The sequence below is a fragment of the Rattus rattus genome, chromosome 4, assembly GCF_011064425.1.
Source record: "Rattus rattus isolate New Zealand chromosome 4, Rrattus_CSIRO_v1, whole genome shotgun sequence".
NCBI classification, from domain to species: Eukaryota; Metazoa; Chordata; class Mammalia; order Rodentia; family Muridae; genus Rattus; species Rattus rattus.
In genome coordinates, this window is record NC_046157.1 from 168,181,113 (window position 1) to 168,200,448 (window position 19,336).

The 19,336-nt window shown below is 39.2% G+C and overlaps 1 protein-coding gene across 1 annotated transcript in view; it reads right to left on the reverse strand.

Moving 5' to 3' along the window:
- Slco6a1 (solute carrier organic anion transporter family member 6A1) overlaps window positions 1-18,588 on the reverse strand; it is a 97,234-nt gene extending 78,646 nt beyond the window's left edge. The window contains exons 1-3 of the mRNA XM_032899783.1: window positions 18,294-18,588; window positions 16,457-16,717; window positions 8,830-8,943 (exon numbers count right to left, since the gene is read on the reverse strand). Coding sequence (XP_032755674.1) covers window positions 8,830-8,943; window positions 16,457-16,717; window positions 18,294-18,588 — 670 coding nt within the window. The remainder of the gene's footprint in view (window positions 1-8,829; window positions 8,944-16,456; window positions 16,718-18,293) is intronic.
- Window positions 18,589-19,336: the final 748 nt, after the last annotated feature.

The window sequence follows — 19,336 nt, forward strand, 5'->3', positions numbered from 1 at the left end:
GGATGTACAGGGGGAATACCTTATGGGGGATACGGGGGGAAGGGATGGGGGCTTAATGGACAGGAAACCAGGAAGGGGAATAACATTTGAAATGTAAGTAAAGAAATAAATCTAATAAAAAATTTTACAAAATATAATAAAAATGGCCATCTTGCTGAAAGCAGTCTACAGATTCAATTCAATCACCAACAAAATCCCAACTCAGCTCTCCGTAGAATTAGAAAAAGCAATTTGCAAATTCATTTGGAATAACAAAAAAAACAAAGATACTGGAAACTATTCTCAACAATAAAAGAACTTCTGAGGGAATCACCATCCCTCACCTGAAGCAGTATTACAGAGCAATGGTAATATGAACTGTATGGTATTATTATAGAAATAGGCAGGTAGATCAGGGGAAACCTATGGTCAATTGATTATTGACAAAGGAGCTAAAACCATCCAACTGAAAAAAGACAGCATTTTCAACAAATGGTGCTGGTTCAACTGGATGTCAGCATGTAGAAAAATGCAAATTGACCCATGCTTATTTCCTTGTACAAAGCTCAAGTCCAAGTGGATTAAAGACCTCCAAATAAAGTGATACAACGAAGCTAATAGATGAAAACATGGGGAAGAGCCTCGAACATATAAGAAAAGGGGGAAATTTCCTGAACAGAACAACAATGGCTTATGCTCTAAGATCAAGAATGAACAAAGGGAGCCTTTTAAAATTGCAAAGTTTCTCAAGGCAAAGGACACTGTCAATAAAGTGGCAACCAATAGATTGGGAAAAGATCTTTACTAATCCTTCATCCAGTAGAGGGGTAATATCCAATATATACAAAGAACTCAAGAATTTAGACTGCAGAGAATAATATAACCTTATTAAAACTGGGGTAAGGACCAAAAAAATAGATTTCTCAATTGAGGAATATAAAAGGACCTAGAACCACCTAAAGAAATGTTCAACATCATTAATCATCAGGGAAATGCAAATCAAAACAACCCTGAGATTACCCCTCACATCAGTCAGAATGACTAAGATAAAAAAACTCAGGTGGCAGCAGAAACTGGTGAGGATGTGGAGAAAGACGAACACTCCTGCATTGTTGGTGGGATTGCAAGCTGGTACAACTACTATGCATATATCAGTCAGTCTTATGGTTCCTCAGAAAATTAGACATAGTAATACCTCAGGACCCAGCTACATCACTCCTGGGCATATACCTAAAAGATGCTCCAATAATATATATATATATATATATATATATATATATATATATATATATATATATGCTCACATATAACATGGACACATGCTCCACTATGTGTATATAAGCATGTGTATAATAAGCAGCCTTATTTATAATAGGCAGAAGCTAGAAAGAACCCAGATGTCCTTCAAAAGAGGAATGGATACAGAAATCTTGGTACATTTATACAATGGAGTAATACTCAGCTATTAAAAACAATGACTTCATGAAATTCATATGCAAATGGACAGAACTAGAACATATCCTGAGTAAGGTAACCCAGTCACAAAAGAACACACATGGTATGTACTCACTTGTAAATGGACATTAGCTCAAAAGTTTAGAATACCCATGAAACAATTCACAAACTATATGAAGCTCAAGAAGAAACAAGACCAAAATGTGGATACAACAGTCCTTGTAAGAGGAAAGAATAAAATACTCACAGGAGGAAATACATTTACAAAGAGTGGAGCAGGGACTGAAATAAAGGTCATCCAGAGACTGCCTGACCTTGGGATACATACCATATGCAGCCACCAAACTCAATCACTATTACTGATGCCAGAAGTGCTTGCTGACAGGAGCCTGATATGGATGTTTCCTGAAAGGCTCTGCTAAAGCCTTAATGATACAGATGAGGATGCTTGCAACTTACCATCAGACTGAGCACAGGGACTGCAATGGAGGAATTAGAGAAAGGACTGAAGGACCTGAAGGGGTTTTCAATCCCATAGGAAGAACAACAATATCAACCAACCAGACCCACCCTCTTCCAGTGCTCCCAGGTATTAATCACCAACAAATGAGTATACATGGAGGGATCCATGGCTACAGCCACATATGTAGCAGAGCTTGTCTGGCATCAATAGAAGGAAATGTCCTTGGTCCTGTGAAGGATTATTTCACCAGAGCACTGAGGCAGGAGTGCGTACATGGGAGTCGGAGCATCTTCATGGAAGTCGGGGTAGGGAGAAGGGGTGATGGGAGGGGGAAAAGAGTTAACATTTGAAATGCAAATACATAAAATATCAAATAGAATTTAAAAACTATTTAAAAAGACCTAGTCATGTTATGACACAAGATTATAGACAACTTTTATCTAACAATAGTGTTATGGTTTTATATCTGTCTTATCAAAAAGAAAAGGGAAATAGAAAAAAAATCATATGATCACCTCCTTAGATGCAGAAAAAGCATTTGACAAAATACAACACCACTTATTGTTAAAAGGATTGCAGAGATTGGGAATTCAAGGCCCAAAACTAAACATAATAAAAGCAAGTTACTGCAATCCAACAGCCAATGTCAAATTAAATGGAGAGATATTGAAGCAATCCCAAAATAGCCAGGAAAAGACAAGAATTCCCACTCTACCTAAACTTATTCAAAATAGTACTTGAAATTCTAGCTAGAAAAACAAGACAACAGTGATCAAAGCGATACAAATTGGGAAAGTAGAAATAAACATATCAATATTTGCAGATGATATGATAGCACACAAAATCGACCACAGAAATTCTACCAGAGAAATTTTGGGGTGATAAAAACTTCAGAAATGTGGCTGAATAAAAAGTTGACTCTAAAAAATCAGTAGCCTTCCTTTACACAAATGATAAACAGGCTGAGAAAGAAACTAGGGAAATGACACCCTTGACAATTGCCACTAATAATATAAAATATCTTGGGGTAACTCTAACCTAACAAGGTGGAAGATCTGTGTGACAATAACCTCAAGACTCTCAAGAAAGAAATTGAAGATCTCAGAAAATGGAGAGGTCTCCCATGCTCATGGATTGGCAGAATTAACATTGTAAAAATGGCCATCCTATTAAGGCAATCTGCAATCCCCATGAAAATTTCAACACAATTCTTCAAAGCATGGAAAGAACAAGTCTCAAATCCATCTAGAAAGAAAAAAAAAACAGAATAGCGAAAGCCATCCTTAACAATAAAACAATGGCTGGGGGAATCACCATCAATGACTTCAAGTTCTACTCCAGAGCATTAGTAATAAAAAAATAATAATAAAATAAATAAAAAATAAAAACCTGTATGATACTGGTACAGAGACAGAGAGGTTGATCAGTAGAATAGAATTGAAGACTGAGAAATAAAGTCACACATTTTCACACACTTGATCCTTGACAAAGAAGACAAAAATTTATCATGAAGATCCTGAGTGAGGTAACTCAATCACAGAAAAACACACTTGGTATGCACACATTGATAAATGGATACTAGCCAAAAAGCTCAAATTACCCAAGACGCAATCCACAGACCATAGGAAGCTCAAGTAAAAGGATGACCAAAATGTGGATTCTCCCACTCCTTCTTAAAAGGGGGGAGTATCCATAGGAGGGGATATGGAAGCAAAGTTTAGAGCAGCAACTCAAGGAATGTCTATTCAGAGCCTGCCCCACATGTGGCCCATATATATACAGCCACCAGATAAGAGTGATGCATGTGGCTAGAGATCTCTCCTGAGAGACATATCCAATACAGAGGTCAATGCTAGCAGCAAACCACTGAACAGTGAACAGGACTCCCTTGAGGGGAATTAGAGGAAGGACTGAAAGTTGAAGGAGCTCACAACCCCATAAGAACAACAATGCCAACCAACCAGAGCTTCCGGGGACTAAACCACTACTGAAAGACTATACATGGACTGACCCTGGGCTCCAACTGCATATGTAGCAGAGAACAGCCTTGTTGGGGCACCAGGGGAAGGGGAAGTCCTTGGTCCTGCCAAGGTTGAACCTCCAGTGCAGAGAATAAGGAGGGGTCAATAAGGGGGATGTATAGGGAGAATACCCGTATGGGGGAGGGGGAGTGGAGGGAATGGGGTTTTATGGACTGGAAACCAGGAAGGGGAATACCATTTGAAATGTATGTATAGAGTATATATCTAATAAAAGATTAAAAAAGAAAGCATATTCAATAAATGGTGCTTGCCCAACTTGTCTGTATGTATAAAAATGAAAATAAACCCATATTTGTCACCTTGCACAAAGCTAATGTCCAAGAGGATCAAGAACCTCAACATAATACCAGATACTCTGAATCTAATAGAAGACAAAGTAGAAAAGAACCTTGAACTCATTGGCACAGACGAAAATTTCCTAAACAGAACTCCAATGACTTATACTGTAAGATCAAAGATTGTTAAATGGGACCTCAGAAAACTGGAAAACTTCTGTAAGGCAAAGAACATAGTCAAAAAGGTAAATAGGCAACCTAGAGAGTGGGAAAAAAACTTTACTTACCCCACATCTCATAGAGGACTATTTTGTTCAAAATATATAAAGAAATCAAGAAGCTAATCACCAAAAAACCAAACAACCTAATCAAAAAATGGGTTATAGAACTCAACCAAGAATTCACAACAGAGGAATCTCTAATGGCTGAGAAGAACCTAAAGAAATGTTCAAAGTCCTTAGTGATCAGATAAATGCAGATCAAAACGACCCTGAGAATATACCTTATACCAATAAGAATGGCTAAGATCAAAACCTCAGGTGACAACACATGTTGTCAAGGATGTGGAGAAAGAGGAACACTCCTCCATTGCTGGTGGGATTGTAAACTGGTATGATCACTTGGGAAATCAATTTACAGGGTTATCAGAAAATTAAAAATAGCTCTACCTAAAAAACCCTTAAGATGGTGCATATACCCTAAAGATGCCCCATCATACCTCAGGGTCAAGTGTTCCACTATGATCATAGTGGCCTTATTTGTGAAAGCCAGAAGCTGGAAAAACCTGAAACATCCCACAACAGAAGAATGGATGCAGAAAATGTGGTTCATTTACACAATAAAATATTACTCAGCTATTTAGAACAAGAACATCCTAAGTTTTGCAGGCAACTAGAAAATATCATTCTAAGCAAGATAACTCAGACAAATAAAAGGACATGCACAGTCTGCACTCATTAATTAGTGGATATTGGTCCACTGAAAATTAAAGAATACCCAAGATACAGTTCACAGAACTCAACAAGTTCAACAAGCTGAAGGGCCTAAGTGAGGACACCTCAGACCCACTTGGGAGGAAGAAGAAAGCAAACAAAAGGAGGGAGGGAGGGATCTGGGGAAAAAATGAGATGGTGGGAGAGGGGAATATGATCTAGTATTGGGTGGGGGAAAAGGGCAGAAACCCTGAGGGCCAGCAGAAAGAATGGAAACAGGTGACCTCAGGAAGTAGGAGGTTGTGATGACCCTCCAGAATGTACCAGACACATGGGAAGTGAGAGACTCTCAGGAATCAAAGAGAGGGATCCTAGATGAATTGCCCTACAGTGAGAAGAGGGAACTTGTAGAGCCCATCTCCAGCAAAAGACAGGGCATCAAGTGATGGATGGGGATGCTATCCCAAAGTCAAAACTCTGACCCATAATTGTTCCTGTCTGAAAGACCTGTAGGAATGGATATGGAGAAGAGCCTGGGGAAAAGGAAGTCCAGTGACAGGCCCAAAGTAGGGTCCAGCTCAAGGAAAGTACCCAAGGTCTGACACTATTACTTAGGCTGTGGAGTGCTCACAAAAAAGATGCCTATCACTCATTGATAAGTGGCTATTAGCCCAAATGCTTGAATTGCCCTAGATGCACAGAACACATGAAACTCAAGAAGGATGACCAAATTGCGAATGCTTCACTCCTTCTTTAAAAGGGGGACAAGAATACCCTTGGGAGGGAATAGGGAGGTAAAGTTTAGAACAGAGGCAGAAGGAACACCCATTCAGAGCCTGCCCCACATGTGGCCCATACATATACAGCCACCAAACTAGATCAGATGGATGAAGCAAAGAAGTGCAGGCCGACAGGAACTGGATGTAGATCTCTCCTGAGAGACACAGCCAGAATACAGCAAATACATAGGCGAATGCCAGCAGCAAACCACTGAACTGAGAATGGGACCCTCGTTGAAAGAATCTTAGAAATGACTGGAAGAGCTTGAAGGGGCTTGAGACCACATATGAACAACAATGCCAACCAACCAGAGCTTCCAGGGACTAAGCCACTACCCAAAGACTATTCATGGACTGACCGTGGGCTCCAACCTCATAGGTAGCAATGAATAGCCTAGTAAGAGCACCAGTGGAAGGGGAAGCCCTTGGTCCTGCCAAGACTGAACACCTAGTGAACGTGATTGTTGTGGGGAGGGTGGTAATGGGGAAAGGATGGGGAGGGGAAGCCAAGATAGAAGGGGAGGGGGAGGGGTTAGGGGGATGTTGGCCCAGAAACCGGAAGGGGAATAACAATTGAAATGTAAATAAGAAATACTCAAGTTAATAAAGATTAAGAAAAAAGATGCCTATCATAACTGCCCTCTTAAAGACCCAACAAGCAGCTGAAAAAGTCAGATACAGATATTTGCACCCAATTAAGGAAAAGCTAGAAGAAGCTGAGGAGGAGGGCAACTCTGTAAGAGGACCAGCAGTCTCAATTAACTGGACCCCTGCGATCTCTCAGACACGGAGCCTCCAAAACATATACAACAGAGATCTGCTGGGTTCAGTCAGAGAAGATGCCTCAAGAGCCTGGAGGCCCCAAGGAGTTTAGAGGTCTGGTGAGATGGGTGGGGTGGTTTATCATCATGGAGACAGGGGGGTGGGCAGAGAGGTGTTGGGATATGAACAATGAGAGGGTGGACCAAGAGAGGAATTAATTCTGGATTGGATAGATAGATAGATAGATAGATAGATAGATAGATAGATAGATAGATAGATAGATAGATAGATAGATAGATAGATAGATAGGATTGTCATAGTATATATTTATACAGCAATCACTTACTGATTATACTGGATATACCAATTTCTAGTTCTAATGCAGTGAATTGTGAATAAAAATAGATTAACTTCTGTGACAAACTGAAAAAAAATATTATCCTGAGTGAGATAACCCAGACACAAAAGAACACACATAGGTTGTACTTACAGAAAAGTATGTTTTAGCCCAAAAACTCAGAATACCCACAATACAACCCATAAACCATGTGTTGCTTCCAAAGAAGGAATATCAAAATGTAGATGCTTCAATCTTATAAAGAAATGTGAGCAAAATAGACACAGGAGGTAGAGGGAAGGAGGGACCTAGAAGGGAAAGAAAGGGGAGGGAAAGGGGGTGCAGATTAGGTATTAGAAGGGACGAGAGAGAAATACACAGGGTTAAGAACTTGAATAGAAATGTATAGCACTGGAGGATAGGGGACTGTAGGGTAGCTACTAGAAACACACAGTCTCCAGGGATGTGAGAGGCTTCCAGGACCCAATGGTGATGTGTTTATCATAAATACTCAACAAAGGGTAATAATACAACCTGTAGAGATCAACTCCAGTAGACCGGCATGGGCCCCATTTGAAGGATGGAGCTACCACTCAGCTCAAAATTTATAACCCAGAAATGTTCACATCCAAAGGAAAAGACAGAGACAAAAAATAAAGAGTCCAGTGACTGCCCTACCTAGGGATCCATCTCATTTGTAGACACCAAACCCCTACACTATTGCTGATGCCATGAAGCACTTGCTGAAAGGAGCCTGATATGACTGTTCCCTGACAGGTTCTACCAGCCCCTGACCAATACAGATGCAAATACTCATAGCAATCCATTGGGCTGAGCCCAAGTAACCCAATGGAAGAGCTAGGGGAAGGATGGAAGGAGCTGGTGGCCATCAGAACCCCATAAGTAAAACGTTATCTACTACCTGGACCACCCGGAGCTCCCAGCGACTAAACCACCAAACAAAGAGTATACATTAAGGGGGCCATGATTTCAGATACATATGCAGCAGAGGATAGTCATATTTGATATCATTAGGAGGGGCTGGAGTGTCTATGCCCCTGTGTAGGGGGATGCGAATCAGGTGAGGCAGGAGTAGGTAGAGGAGAACCCACATAGGACTGGAGGGGGGTGATATGGGGAATGGGATGGTGGATTTGTGGAGGATAAACCAGGAAGGGGAATATCATTTGAAATGTAAACAATAAAATAACTAATAAAAAGGAAAAAATGATATCGCATATGTCTGTGAAAATTCTTCATCCTTGCCTACCAGGATCAGAATCTATTACTGGTTACCAGAGAGATTATTTGAGATTGAAGCAATGCTTATTTAATGCAGGAAAGAGTTTATTTAAGACATTGTGAGTGAAAGAGATGATATTGTGTGCAACTTTCCAACCCTCCCCCCTGCAACCCCTCTATTTAATCTTTCCTTGACCCGCCATCCCCCTCCCCACTCTCTCAGGGAAAGACAGAGGACAAAGAAAAAAATTTTGCCACTTAAAACATTCTTATACTTCCTATTCCTGTAAGTGACATCTTTAGATGATTTAACTAGTGTACCTGATGTCATAATTAGATGTATCGGTGTGATTCTGAAGTCATGAAACCAAGTCATCACTACTTAGTACAGTATCATCACCTGGACAACAGTACACACCTATCAGTTAAACCACACAGAAAACTGATAAGCATTCAAATGGACCACACATATTTAAAAAAAAACTTGCCTAGGTATAATCCAGATGAGTGTGTGGGAACATGGTCAAAAATAAAGGAGAAAGCAAGCAGATAAAATGGCATGCCTGCTATTCCATGGAGAAACTGCCCGAAGTTGAAGAAAGCAATACATGTTGATTTGTGCGGTATTACAGTTCGCTCACAAACTTTAGTTGTCTTTTTTCCTTCTATGCACAACACTTTTGAAAGAAAAGAAATATATTTTACAGAATTGAATTCAAAATTACATGTACAATGAATTGCCTGTTGCTGCCCACACCATGTTGTCCTAGTCAGATTGAGTAGAGTCATACAATCAATTCCTCATTATGTTATAGGCAGAAATATCACATTTTAAAAAAATGGGTGGGGATATTGGAGATACACGTACTATGAAATGATAGTTACTTATATGCAGAGGATTACATGTATACAGATATTCTTATATACATATACTGTTTACACATGCATAATTCACATTGCATTCATTTTCTAATACGTTGCATCCTGTTCTTCTGACATTTGTCTCCAAAATAAAAGCACTTGCAATGCCCTGGCTAGTATACTATCTGAGTTTAATTCCATGGTCCTTTCTTTAACAATCATTAAATTACATGTACACTGCTCCTGGGATTAAATAATTATTTATGGTTTGTATATGAAATACTTCTCTAAAGTCTCGCTCCTGACTTCACTCTGATTTGTTCAATGATGAGGTCAACTGACTTCTTTTGCATATTCCCAGTGTTCTACCTGTCCACAGCTGACGGTCAACATAGACTAGCATTCATGGAGGGAACACTCTGAAACCATGACTTAAGAAGACATATTTCCTACTGGTAATTTGTTTCTGACCATTTTGCACAGCAACAAGAAAATTATGTGTACATAGGGTCATAAAGACAGGTATTAAATGATAAAGATTTCCATAGTTTCTCAGTGGTCAACTACCCATTTTATCTTAAAATCATTTAGTTCTCAGGTTATTTAATTTTCTTACAAGGTTATAAGGTTTGTGTATTTATACATGTTAGGAGATTGGCAGAACTAGGCATGGAATAGTAAACGATAACTATTATGACATTCTTGGGTGAAATGTAACACATGCTCATAAATTTTTATTGAGGAAACTAATAAAGTGAAGGTTATAACCTACTACACCAATGAAATGTTATTTTGTGCAGTTTGTGGGGATCAATACATAACTCAGTGGAAAGTGGGAGGATGCACTGAAATTGTGACTTAACGCAGCATATTACTCCTTTTTGCTTTTTCAATGTTATGTTCTGCTTTCATGGGTTTTATGACATTTTCATACAGGTATATGATGAATTCCAATAGATTTTATATCTTCACTCTTTCTCCCTGCCTCTGTTTCCCACTGATTGGCTTCCACTTTTCAAGTAGATCCCTTTTCTACATTCATAGCCTTTTAATGACTCAATGAGCTGCATTAGATTTGCTTACTTGATGACAGGAGAAAGGTTATTTGTAGATTGGTGGGCCATCCTCAACTTCTCACCTTGCCAGGGGATTTACTATACTCCCCCATCCCCTCTGAGAAACATCTAGCTATATATACATCTACAGAAATGCATGTTGAGCTAATTTGCTCTCCATGGTAAGTTGTTCACAAATGCTGTCATCGGTAACTGATGTGCAGACACAGCTTCCATGAGTTCAAGACTACAATGGTCACTTCATGCCCAAATTCAATGTTTCACACTACTTCTCACACCCTCTACCCATCAAATTCACTTATTCTTCTGCCTCATCTTCTGCAATGTTGTGTGGTCCTTGCAGAACCCATTTATCGCTGAGTCTATAAGAGTCACTCTTTCTTAATTCTATGCTTTTAATCTATCTGGTTAATGTCTCTGAGTATATGATCCAAATTATCCTTTAAAACTCCTGTCAGGATGCTCCTGTTAACTATCTCAACGGCCCTGTGTATGAATCTTCTGTAATTATAGTTGGTACTTCTTTAATCTTTTCTATCTTTTGCAACATGTAAACTCTCAATAAAGAAACAAGCCGAGAAAGAAATTAGGGAAACGACACCCTTCATAATAGACCCAAATAATATAAAGTACCTCGGTGTGACTTTAACCAAGCAAGTAAAAGATTTGTACAACAAGAACTTCAAGACTCTGAAGAAAGAAATTGAAGAAGACCTCAGAAGATGGAAAGATCTCCCATGCTCATGGATTGGCAGGATTAATATAGTAAAAATGGCCATTCTGCCAAAAAGTTTATCTACAGATTCAATGCAATCCCCATCAAAATACCAATCCAATTCTTCAAAGAGTTAGACAGAACAATTTGCAAATTCATCTGGAATAACAAAAAACCCAGGATAGCTAAACTTATGCTCAACAATAAAAGGACTTCTGGGGGAATCGCTATCCCTGAACTCAAGCAGTATTACAGAGCAATTGTGATAAAAACTGCATGGTATTGGTACAGAGACAGACAGATAGACCAATGGAATAGAATTGAAGACCCAGAAATGAACCCCACACCTATGGTCACTTGATTTTTGACAAAGGAGCCAAATCCATCCAATGGAAAAAGATAGCATTTTCAGCAAATGGTGCTGGTTCAACTGGAGGTCAACATGTAGAAGAATGCAGATCGATCCATGCTTATCACCCTGTACAAAGCTTAAGTCCAAGTGGATCAAGGACCTCCACATCAAACCAGACACACTCAAACTAATAGAAGAAAAACTAGGGAAGCATCTGGAACACATGGGCACTGGAAAAATTTCCTGAACAAAACACCAATGGCTTATGCTCTAAGATCAAGAATCGACAAATGGGATCTCTCATAAAACTACAAAGCTTCTGTAAGGCAAAGGACACTGTGGTCAGGACAAAACGGCAACCAACAGATTGGGAAAAGATCTTTACCAATCCTACAACAGATAGAGGCCTTATATCCAAAATATACAAAGAACTCAAAAAGTTAGACCAAGGGGACAAATAACCTATTAAAAATGGGGTTCAGAGCTAAACAAAGAATTCACAGCTGAGGAATGCCGAATGGCTGAGAAACACCTAAAGAAATGTTCAACATCTTTAGTCATCAGGAAATGCAAATCAAAACAACCCTGAGATTTCACCTCACACCAGTGAGAATGGCTAAAGATCAAAAACTCAGGTGACAGCAAATGCTGGCGAGGATGTGGAGAAAGAGGAACACTCCTCCATTGTTGGTGGGGTTGCAGACTGGTACAACCATTCTGGAAATCAGTCTGGAGGTTTCTCAGAAAATTGGACATTGAACTGCCTGAGGATCCAGCTATACCTCTCTTGGGCATATACCCAAAAGATGCCCCAACATATAAAAAAGACACATGCTCCACTATGTTCATCGCAGCCTTATTTATAATAGCCAGAAGCTGGAAAGAACCCAGATGCCCTTCAACAGAGGAATGGATACAGAAAATGTGGTACATCTACACAATGGAATATTACTCAGCTATCAAAAACAACGACTTTATGAAATTCGTAGGCAAATGGTTGGAACTGGAAAATATCATTCTGAGTGAGCTAACCCAATCACAGAAAGACATACATGGTATGCACTCACTGATAAGTGGCTATTAGCCCAAATGCTTGAATTACCCTAGTGGCCTAGAACAAATGAAACTCAAGACGGATGATCAAAATGTGAATGCTTCACTCCTTCTTTAAGAGGGGAACAAGAATACCCTTGGTAGGGAATAGAGAGGCAAAGATTAAAACAGACACAGAAGGAACACCCATTCAGAGCCTGCCCCACATGTGGCCTATACATATACAGCCATCCAATTAGACAAGATGGATGAAGTAAAGAAGTGCAGAGCATCCGGAGCCGGATGTAGATCGAACCTGAGAGACACAGCCAGAATACAGCAAATACAGAGGCGAATGCCAGCAGCAAACCACTGAACTGAGAACGGGACCCCCGTTGAAGGAATCAGAGAATGAACTGGAAGAGCTTGAAGGGGCTTGAGACTCCATATGTACAACAATGCCAAGCAACCAGAGCTTCCAGGGACTAAGCCACTACCTAAAGACTATACATGGACTGACCCTGGACTCTGACCTCATAGGTAGCAATGAATATCCTAGTAAGAGCACCAGTGGAAGGAGAAGCCCTGGGTCCTGCTAAGACTGACCCCCCCAGTGAACTAGACTGGGGGGGGGGGGGCGGAAAGGGGGGGGGGGTGGGGAGGGGAACACCCATAAGGAAGGGGGGGGAGGGAAGGGGATGTTTGCCAAATGTACATAAGAAATACTCAAGTTAAAAAAAAAATAAAAAAAAAAAAAAAAGTACAACTGTAGTCAAATTATTATTTTTCCAAGATCTCTAGCAATACTTTTTGAGCTGATTAACACCATATGATGTTCAAAAGTCAATTTGACTCCATGTTGAAAAGACTCAAGAGAGTATTACAAGCTCATGACAGTCATAAAGTACCTCCTGAGTTCATTCACTTCTGTATTGTTCTAGAAAGTTGAACTTATTAGTCCACCTAGTCATAAGGATCATATTTCTCAGCTGTAAACTGGCTAAACTTTTTGAGTCTTAAAAATATAAATTACTCTCCTTTAAGGAAATTAAAGATTTAAGAAACTTAACAACTAAGTAGCATATATAGAAATCTCCAAAGGAGAAACTATGAAGAAGTAGGGTGTGTTCAATACTACAAATGAGGATTAAAGGTCTAATTTCAAAACACATAAGGTTTAATTATAGTAAATAACATGAGGTGTATTAATGACTTGAGAAAATTATTGTTATAACATTTTAGTTAAAAGTCATGTTGAAGTTGGCCAAAGAAATGTATAGAAAATCAAGTTGTCTTTCAGATAGTCTTGTATGAAAATGAGGTTTAAACGGGTTATAGAAAGAGCGAGAAGGACTTGGAGATGGAGAGGCCCTCAGCAATTCAGAGATCTGGGTGTTCTCCCAGAGAACCAGGATTCTGTTTCCAGCAGCTAAATAGCAGCTCAAACCCATCTGCATCTCCAATTCAAGGGAAACTGACAACCAGGCATCAGCATGCACATGGTGTGCACGTAAACACATATGCAGAACACCCAAAATATTTAAATGTTATGGCATATAACACCCCTTCATCCACTAATTACCTTGTAGCCCTGATAAATACAAAGCAGATGTTAAAACAAGAGTGAAAACTGAGGAAGTATGCAGGATTGAAGGGAAGGAACAATATGTGATGGTTTGTGAAGACATGGCATAAGAGACTTTGAAAGGTGGAAGGAGAAAGGGAGTAAACATACAATACTGAAAAACAAGTCATGGTCAAACGTTCAAACGTGGAATGAGTTGTTTGTGTGTAATCACTAGTGAGCACTGATAGAGAAGGAGACCTTGCAAACAGCTGTAGAAGGGGTGACAAATGGAAGGAAGCATGAGCTAGAAGCACATGGAAGGCTCAATAGAGGACAGCTCCTTCGTTTTCACTGGAATGAAGAGAAGAATACTGATACCCAAGTGTAGGCTAATGGAAAACTTCAGTGTTAGGAAAGTAGGGCAATTTTCCTGAATGCTGATATCCTCCATTCAGCATAAGACAATGTAGGAGTTTGGTAAACAAAACAAAACAAAACCACTACCATCCTGAAACCAAACAAGGAGCAAACAAACAAAATGAAATAAACAAAACAAAACACAACAAAACAAAAACCTTATGTTTTTTCAAAGGTTACAATAGATTGTGGAGTATGACTCTCACATGAGTAGATCCATTTGTAAAGAGAGCAGCACTTCTAAGTGGCAGCAGAAGATTCATCACAGGACTCAGCAGCAACCAGCTGGCATAGGGAAAGTGGCAAATGCATGATTGATTCCCAAGGTTTCCAAGCAGGACAACGGGATAAAAGAACTGAGGACACTTATTAGAGGAGGTTTGAAGATTTTGATGTGACATGTTAGCAGACAGAAAACTAACTGCAAATGAAGGGAAGTAACAACTAGGAGAACCAGAGAAAGCAGGTTTTCATTATCCATTGGTCATAATGATAGAAAAGAAGTTTGCCTTCATTCTGAGTATGACCCATTGGTGGGTATCATCAAAAAACCTGGGCTCAGTATACCTGCAAAGAAGAATATTTGCATGATCACTTTGTATGAAGTTCTAGAAAACAAAGGTGAAAATGCAGAATGCATGTTTATAAGAATTTTGGGGAGAAAAATTGTATTGAATTGTTCAAGATATTGTGAAGTATGATGTCTACATGTTTGTTGAGTCACACATACGCTACATGTTGGTAAGAGATACAACATAGAACAGGTAACAAATAGAAAACAGAAAGCTGTGGACTCTACTAAAGAGGGTCAGAGCAGTACTGAAAATGAACCTAGTGTCTAATCAAGAAAGCACCAAAAGGTGAGAGCAGAAAAGAAAATTAGGAGACATAGCAACAATGGAAGATGCATAGGTAAACAAATGGAGACTCCCTTCCTCCTCCCTTTCTCTCTCTCCTTCTTCCCCTCCTCACTTCCTCCACCTGACTATCTCCCTCTCCCTCCCTCTCCCTCCCCCATCCACCTCTCCCCCACTTCATGCACACACACACACACATGTGTGTGTGTGTGTGTGTGTGTGTGTGTGTGTGTGTGTGTGTGTGTGTGTGTGTGTAAGAGGCCAGGCCAGAAGAATAGATCCCCTTGAGATGTAGTTATTTGTGGTACCTAACTGGATAATGTCTGTGTCTGGAACCAAACTCAGGTCTTCCACAAGGGTAGTACATCCCTTAATTACTGACTAGAATTTTTAATATTGACTATGATAAGTTCCTGAGAATTCTACCATTCCTGACCAGAATTCTGCTAAGAGAACAAAGGAGTTGCTTTTCATTATCTTATTTAGTCATCTTCTCATTGAAGCCAATGTCAGTTCTATAAATGTAAGTGACATTTTCAAGACATGTATAATATACACATCTTACATTTGTATTCGTCACATAGCTTATAAATATTTTTATTTTTAAATAGTTGTGCTTTATATTAACTACTTTAAATTTTGTATCATATAAACTTAAAAACATAAACAAGCATTAATAAAACATTAATATACATGCAAATGCAAATGGATACATGCCGCTTATTCATCATTTCTTGTTAAAACCCAGCTTAACATGCCAATAAAAGCCTGTACATTAAAGGAAGGATCTGAGACAATAGTGTTAGAAGTACATATACTCCAAGGACATTTCAAGTAGAACTTATTTACTAGGAATAGCAAAACTTGTGGAATCAACACTAAACAATGTCACAAAGCCACCATCTTTGTAAATTCAAATGGTAGTCAGAGATTAGCACACACTTTTGAAAAGGATCACTTTTCTAGTTACCCCTGTATTTGAACCTGTATGAATCTGTTCCATAAATAAAACAAACAGAATAATTAAAGTATCTGATACAAAATAAAATGACTTTCCAGACTTCTCTAGAGACTTGCAACATCCTTAAAATTGTATATAAAAAATAACTTTATAAATTATCCCACAATGTTTCTTCCTACACTCATCTCTTTCCAAGAGAAAAATCAGAGCCATATAGATATTACTGATTATTACATAATCACATATAAGAGAAAGGATACACAAATGTAAATCAAACTATTTTCAATTTCTTGAACCAAAGAGTTAAATAAATATTGCTAACGCATGGAAGTATATTAGAAAAAGATCTCACCATCTGTTACTGTGCCCAGTTTTATAATTTCATAATTGAAGAAAGGAATAGCAAAAACCATCGATGCCAGTCCTGTTACAAAGCAGGCAGCTACCATCCATCTTACCCTGTTACCTCTACCTCCATAGTGTGCACCAACCAATGATACAAGGAAAGCAGCCAAGTCATCACCAGAACCCATTGCTAATGTCTCTAACTTTGACGGAGACAATTCACTCACATACACTTTTAAACTCTGATCAACAAGACCAAATACCATACCTAGAAAACAAAAGGAGGTCAAAAGTCAGTACAATACATTTGAGCAGGCAAAAAGGCTACTATTATAACCATTCAAAGAAAAATTATATTCATACTGTTTACATTTATTTCATAATACTGTCAATGAGTAAACCTATAAATAATAATAAATTTATTAACTTTAATGAATTATTGTTACCTTAATATGATAAGCTAGTTTAAGTACCTCTATCGGTAGTCTCTTAAGACATAATTACATTTGAATCACCACACCACTGCATTAATGTTTTATGTTCCTATTTTGAAGAATTAATAAGTAATATAAGGGGTGTTTACTTATTTCTTTAATTGAAATGACAAAGTCATTTGAAACCCAACTTAGATTTCAAAGTATAACCTTGTTCCAGAGCTAGGATGCTGTGCTTGAAGTTCAACATTTCTGAGCATTTTAATCTTAAAAAAAAAAGAATACTAATGTATACACTGAAACAAATCACTCTAAAGAGCTTTAAATAAATAAATGTAACGTTATGTGTGTACAATTACTATGCAGCTTCTAAAAAGGAAAACAGTCATACTAGGGGGGGAAATGATGTGATACAAGGGATAGCTGCAGAAAGATTTCATTTCTTGGAGGGGAAACAGAAAATACTTAAAAGTTAAAACTCCTGGTGAGTCTGCAAGGTGGCAGGTTCACCTGCCATTCCTGAGACAACCATCACCGCTGTTGCCCAGTTACCTCAATCACTCCTTGGACTGCAGGGATCCAGGAACCCATAGTCCTCCTAAAGCTCCTAAAGCTCTGAGAACCTACTGATCCCTGCTGGTCGACTGCCCCAGCAGACACAGGAGCACGGAGCTGCTGAACCATTCATGAGTGTTGCTGATAGCAAGTCTAGTCCCTATTTTACCTCCAAGAACTCCAACCACTCAGTGCTGCTCCTGTTGCCAAAATCACCACCCAAATCAGAAATCACAGAAGATTCTGCCTACTCTTTTGATGCCGACTGCCCCAGCGTCTCACTGCCAGTAGCTAAGTGTGAATGCCAGCTGGAGGCCAGTGGGCAAATGTAGTTTCCAAGTTATCACAAAAATTATTAGTAAAAATTATAATTAAAATGATATAACAGAAGAAAGAGGAAGAGGAAGGAGAAGACAACATATGGACAACAGCACTCAAGTGTTTCTTCCTGTGATCTGAACAACTTGAACTTTCTCAATTCAAAAACGAGGAAACCAACTAGAGGCAGAAATCTGGTTTCTTAAGAGTTTTTCAAACTTGTGATGGTGATGCTGTTTTCAATTATATCTTAATCTCCTGAGCATTCCGCCCGGAACTTAAGCTGATCATTAACATGCAGTAACTCAACACTACTTTCCCATCAGTTTTGAAGTTGAAACCCACGGTATGGAGTCCTCGCTGCCAAGTAGAGAGCCAAAGACTGAAAACAACAGCAGAGCATTGGAGTTAACTGGTTTTCATTCATATTTGGAAAACGAATCACAGGTCATCCACTCTCTCCTTCCCACAGTGTGTCATACTTATGCCTAACTCAATAAATCCTCTGGCCTGATCAACCATGATCCTACAACTTACCATGAGCCATGGTCCCTAAAAAGTACGCAGTCAAGAAGCAATTAATGTTGTTGAAACGCTGTAAACAAGGGAAAACTAGAGGGCCCAAACCAAATGACCCCTCCTCCAAGGACTCATTGAATTGCGAATGTGGCATTTTCTTTTCTGGAATATCTGCAAACTTCTTCATTGCTCTTGGAACTGTTTTCATGTACGTTTCTATTTTCCTGGGGTGCGCAGTTTCCCTGTGTTCATCCCCCTCTACCACCGGAACCTGCTCAACTCTGTTTGATGTTCTGTTCTTGACCTTGTCCATGGTTTATCCAAAGCAGGTCCAAGGACTCTGTGTGTGTGTTTTGAGGCACCTGTGTACTCCCTGGGCTCAGGAGAGTAAAGTTGTCATTGCCACTCGAACCTCTACAGGAAACGTTATTTCCAGTGCCGGGAGCCAACGTCCCTGCAGACCTGGTGAGTGACGCTGCAGAAGTTCCAAGCCTGGATTCCGTCTTCTCTGCGTCACAAAAAAAAAAAAAAGAAAAGAAAAGAAAAGATGAGGAAGGGAAGGAGGGAGAAGGGGGAAGGGAGAGGAGATGAACATGATCAAACCAAGTTTAACAAGATGTCGAATAAATAATAAAAATATTCATAAAAGCAACAGGAAAAAATAAACGTGTAATCAAAGAACTAAGGAACCAAACATCAGTATCTCCGGGCTTCCTTTAGGGTGGTGTCGTTTTAGGTGGATAATCTCCCTTGATACAAATTCATTAAAGTTCTATCATAGTATGTGTGTATGAAAGAAGATATCAGGATATAGAATATTATTTATTCCTATCCACTGTGATGAACAGTGATAGATGAACAAAGCAAGAATCAGTTTAAAAGATGTCAAGCAATGGCCTTGAATCCAAAGGTTTACACTGAGAATGAGTTCTGCTGAATTTCATCCCCAGCCAAGAGCAGAAGGCAGGAGTATGTTCTACTATAAATGGAGGAAGGCAGGAGTATGTTCTACTATAAATGGAGGAAGGCAGGAGTATGTTCTACTATAAATGGAGGAAGGC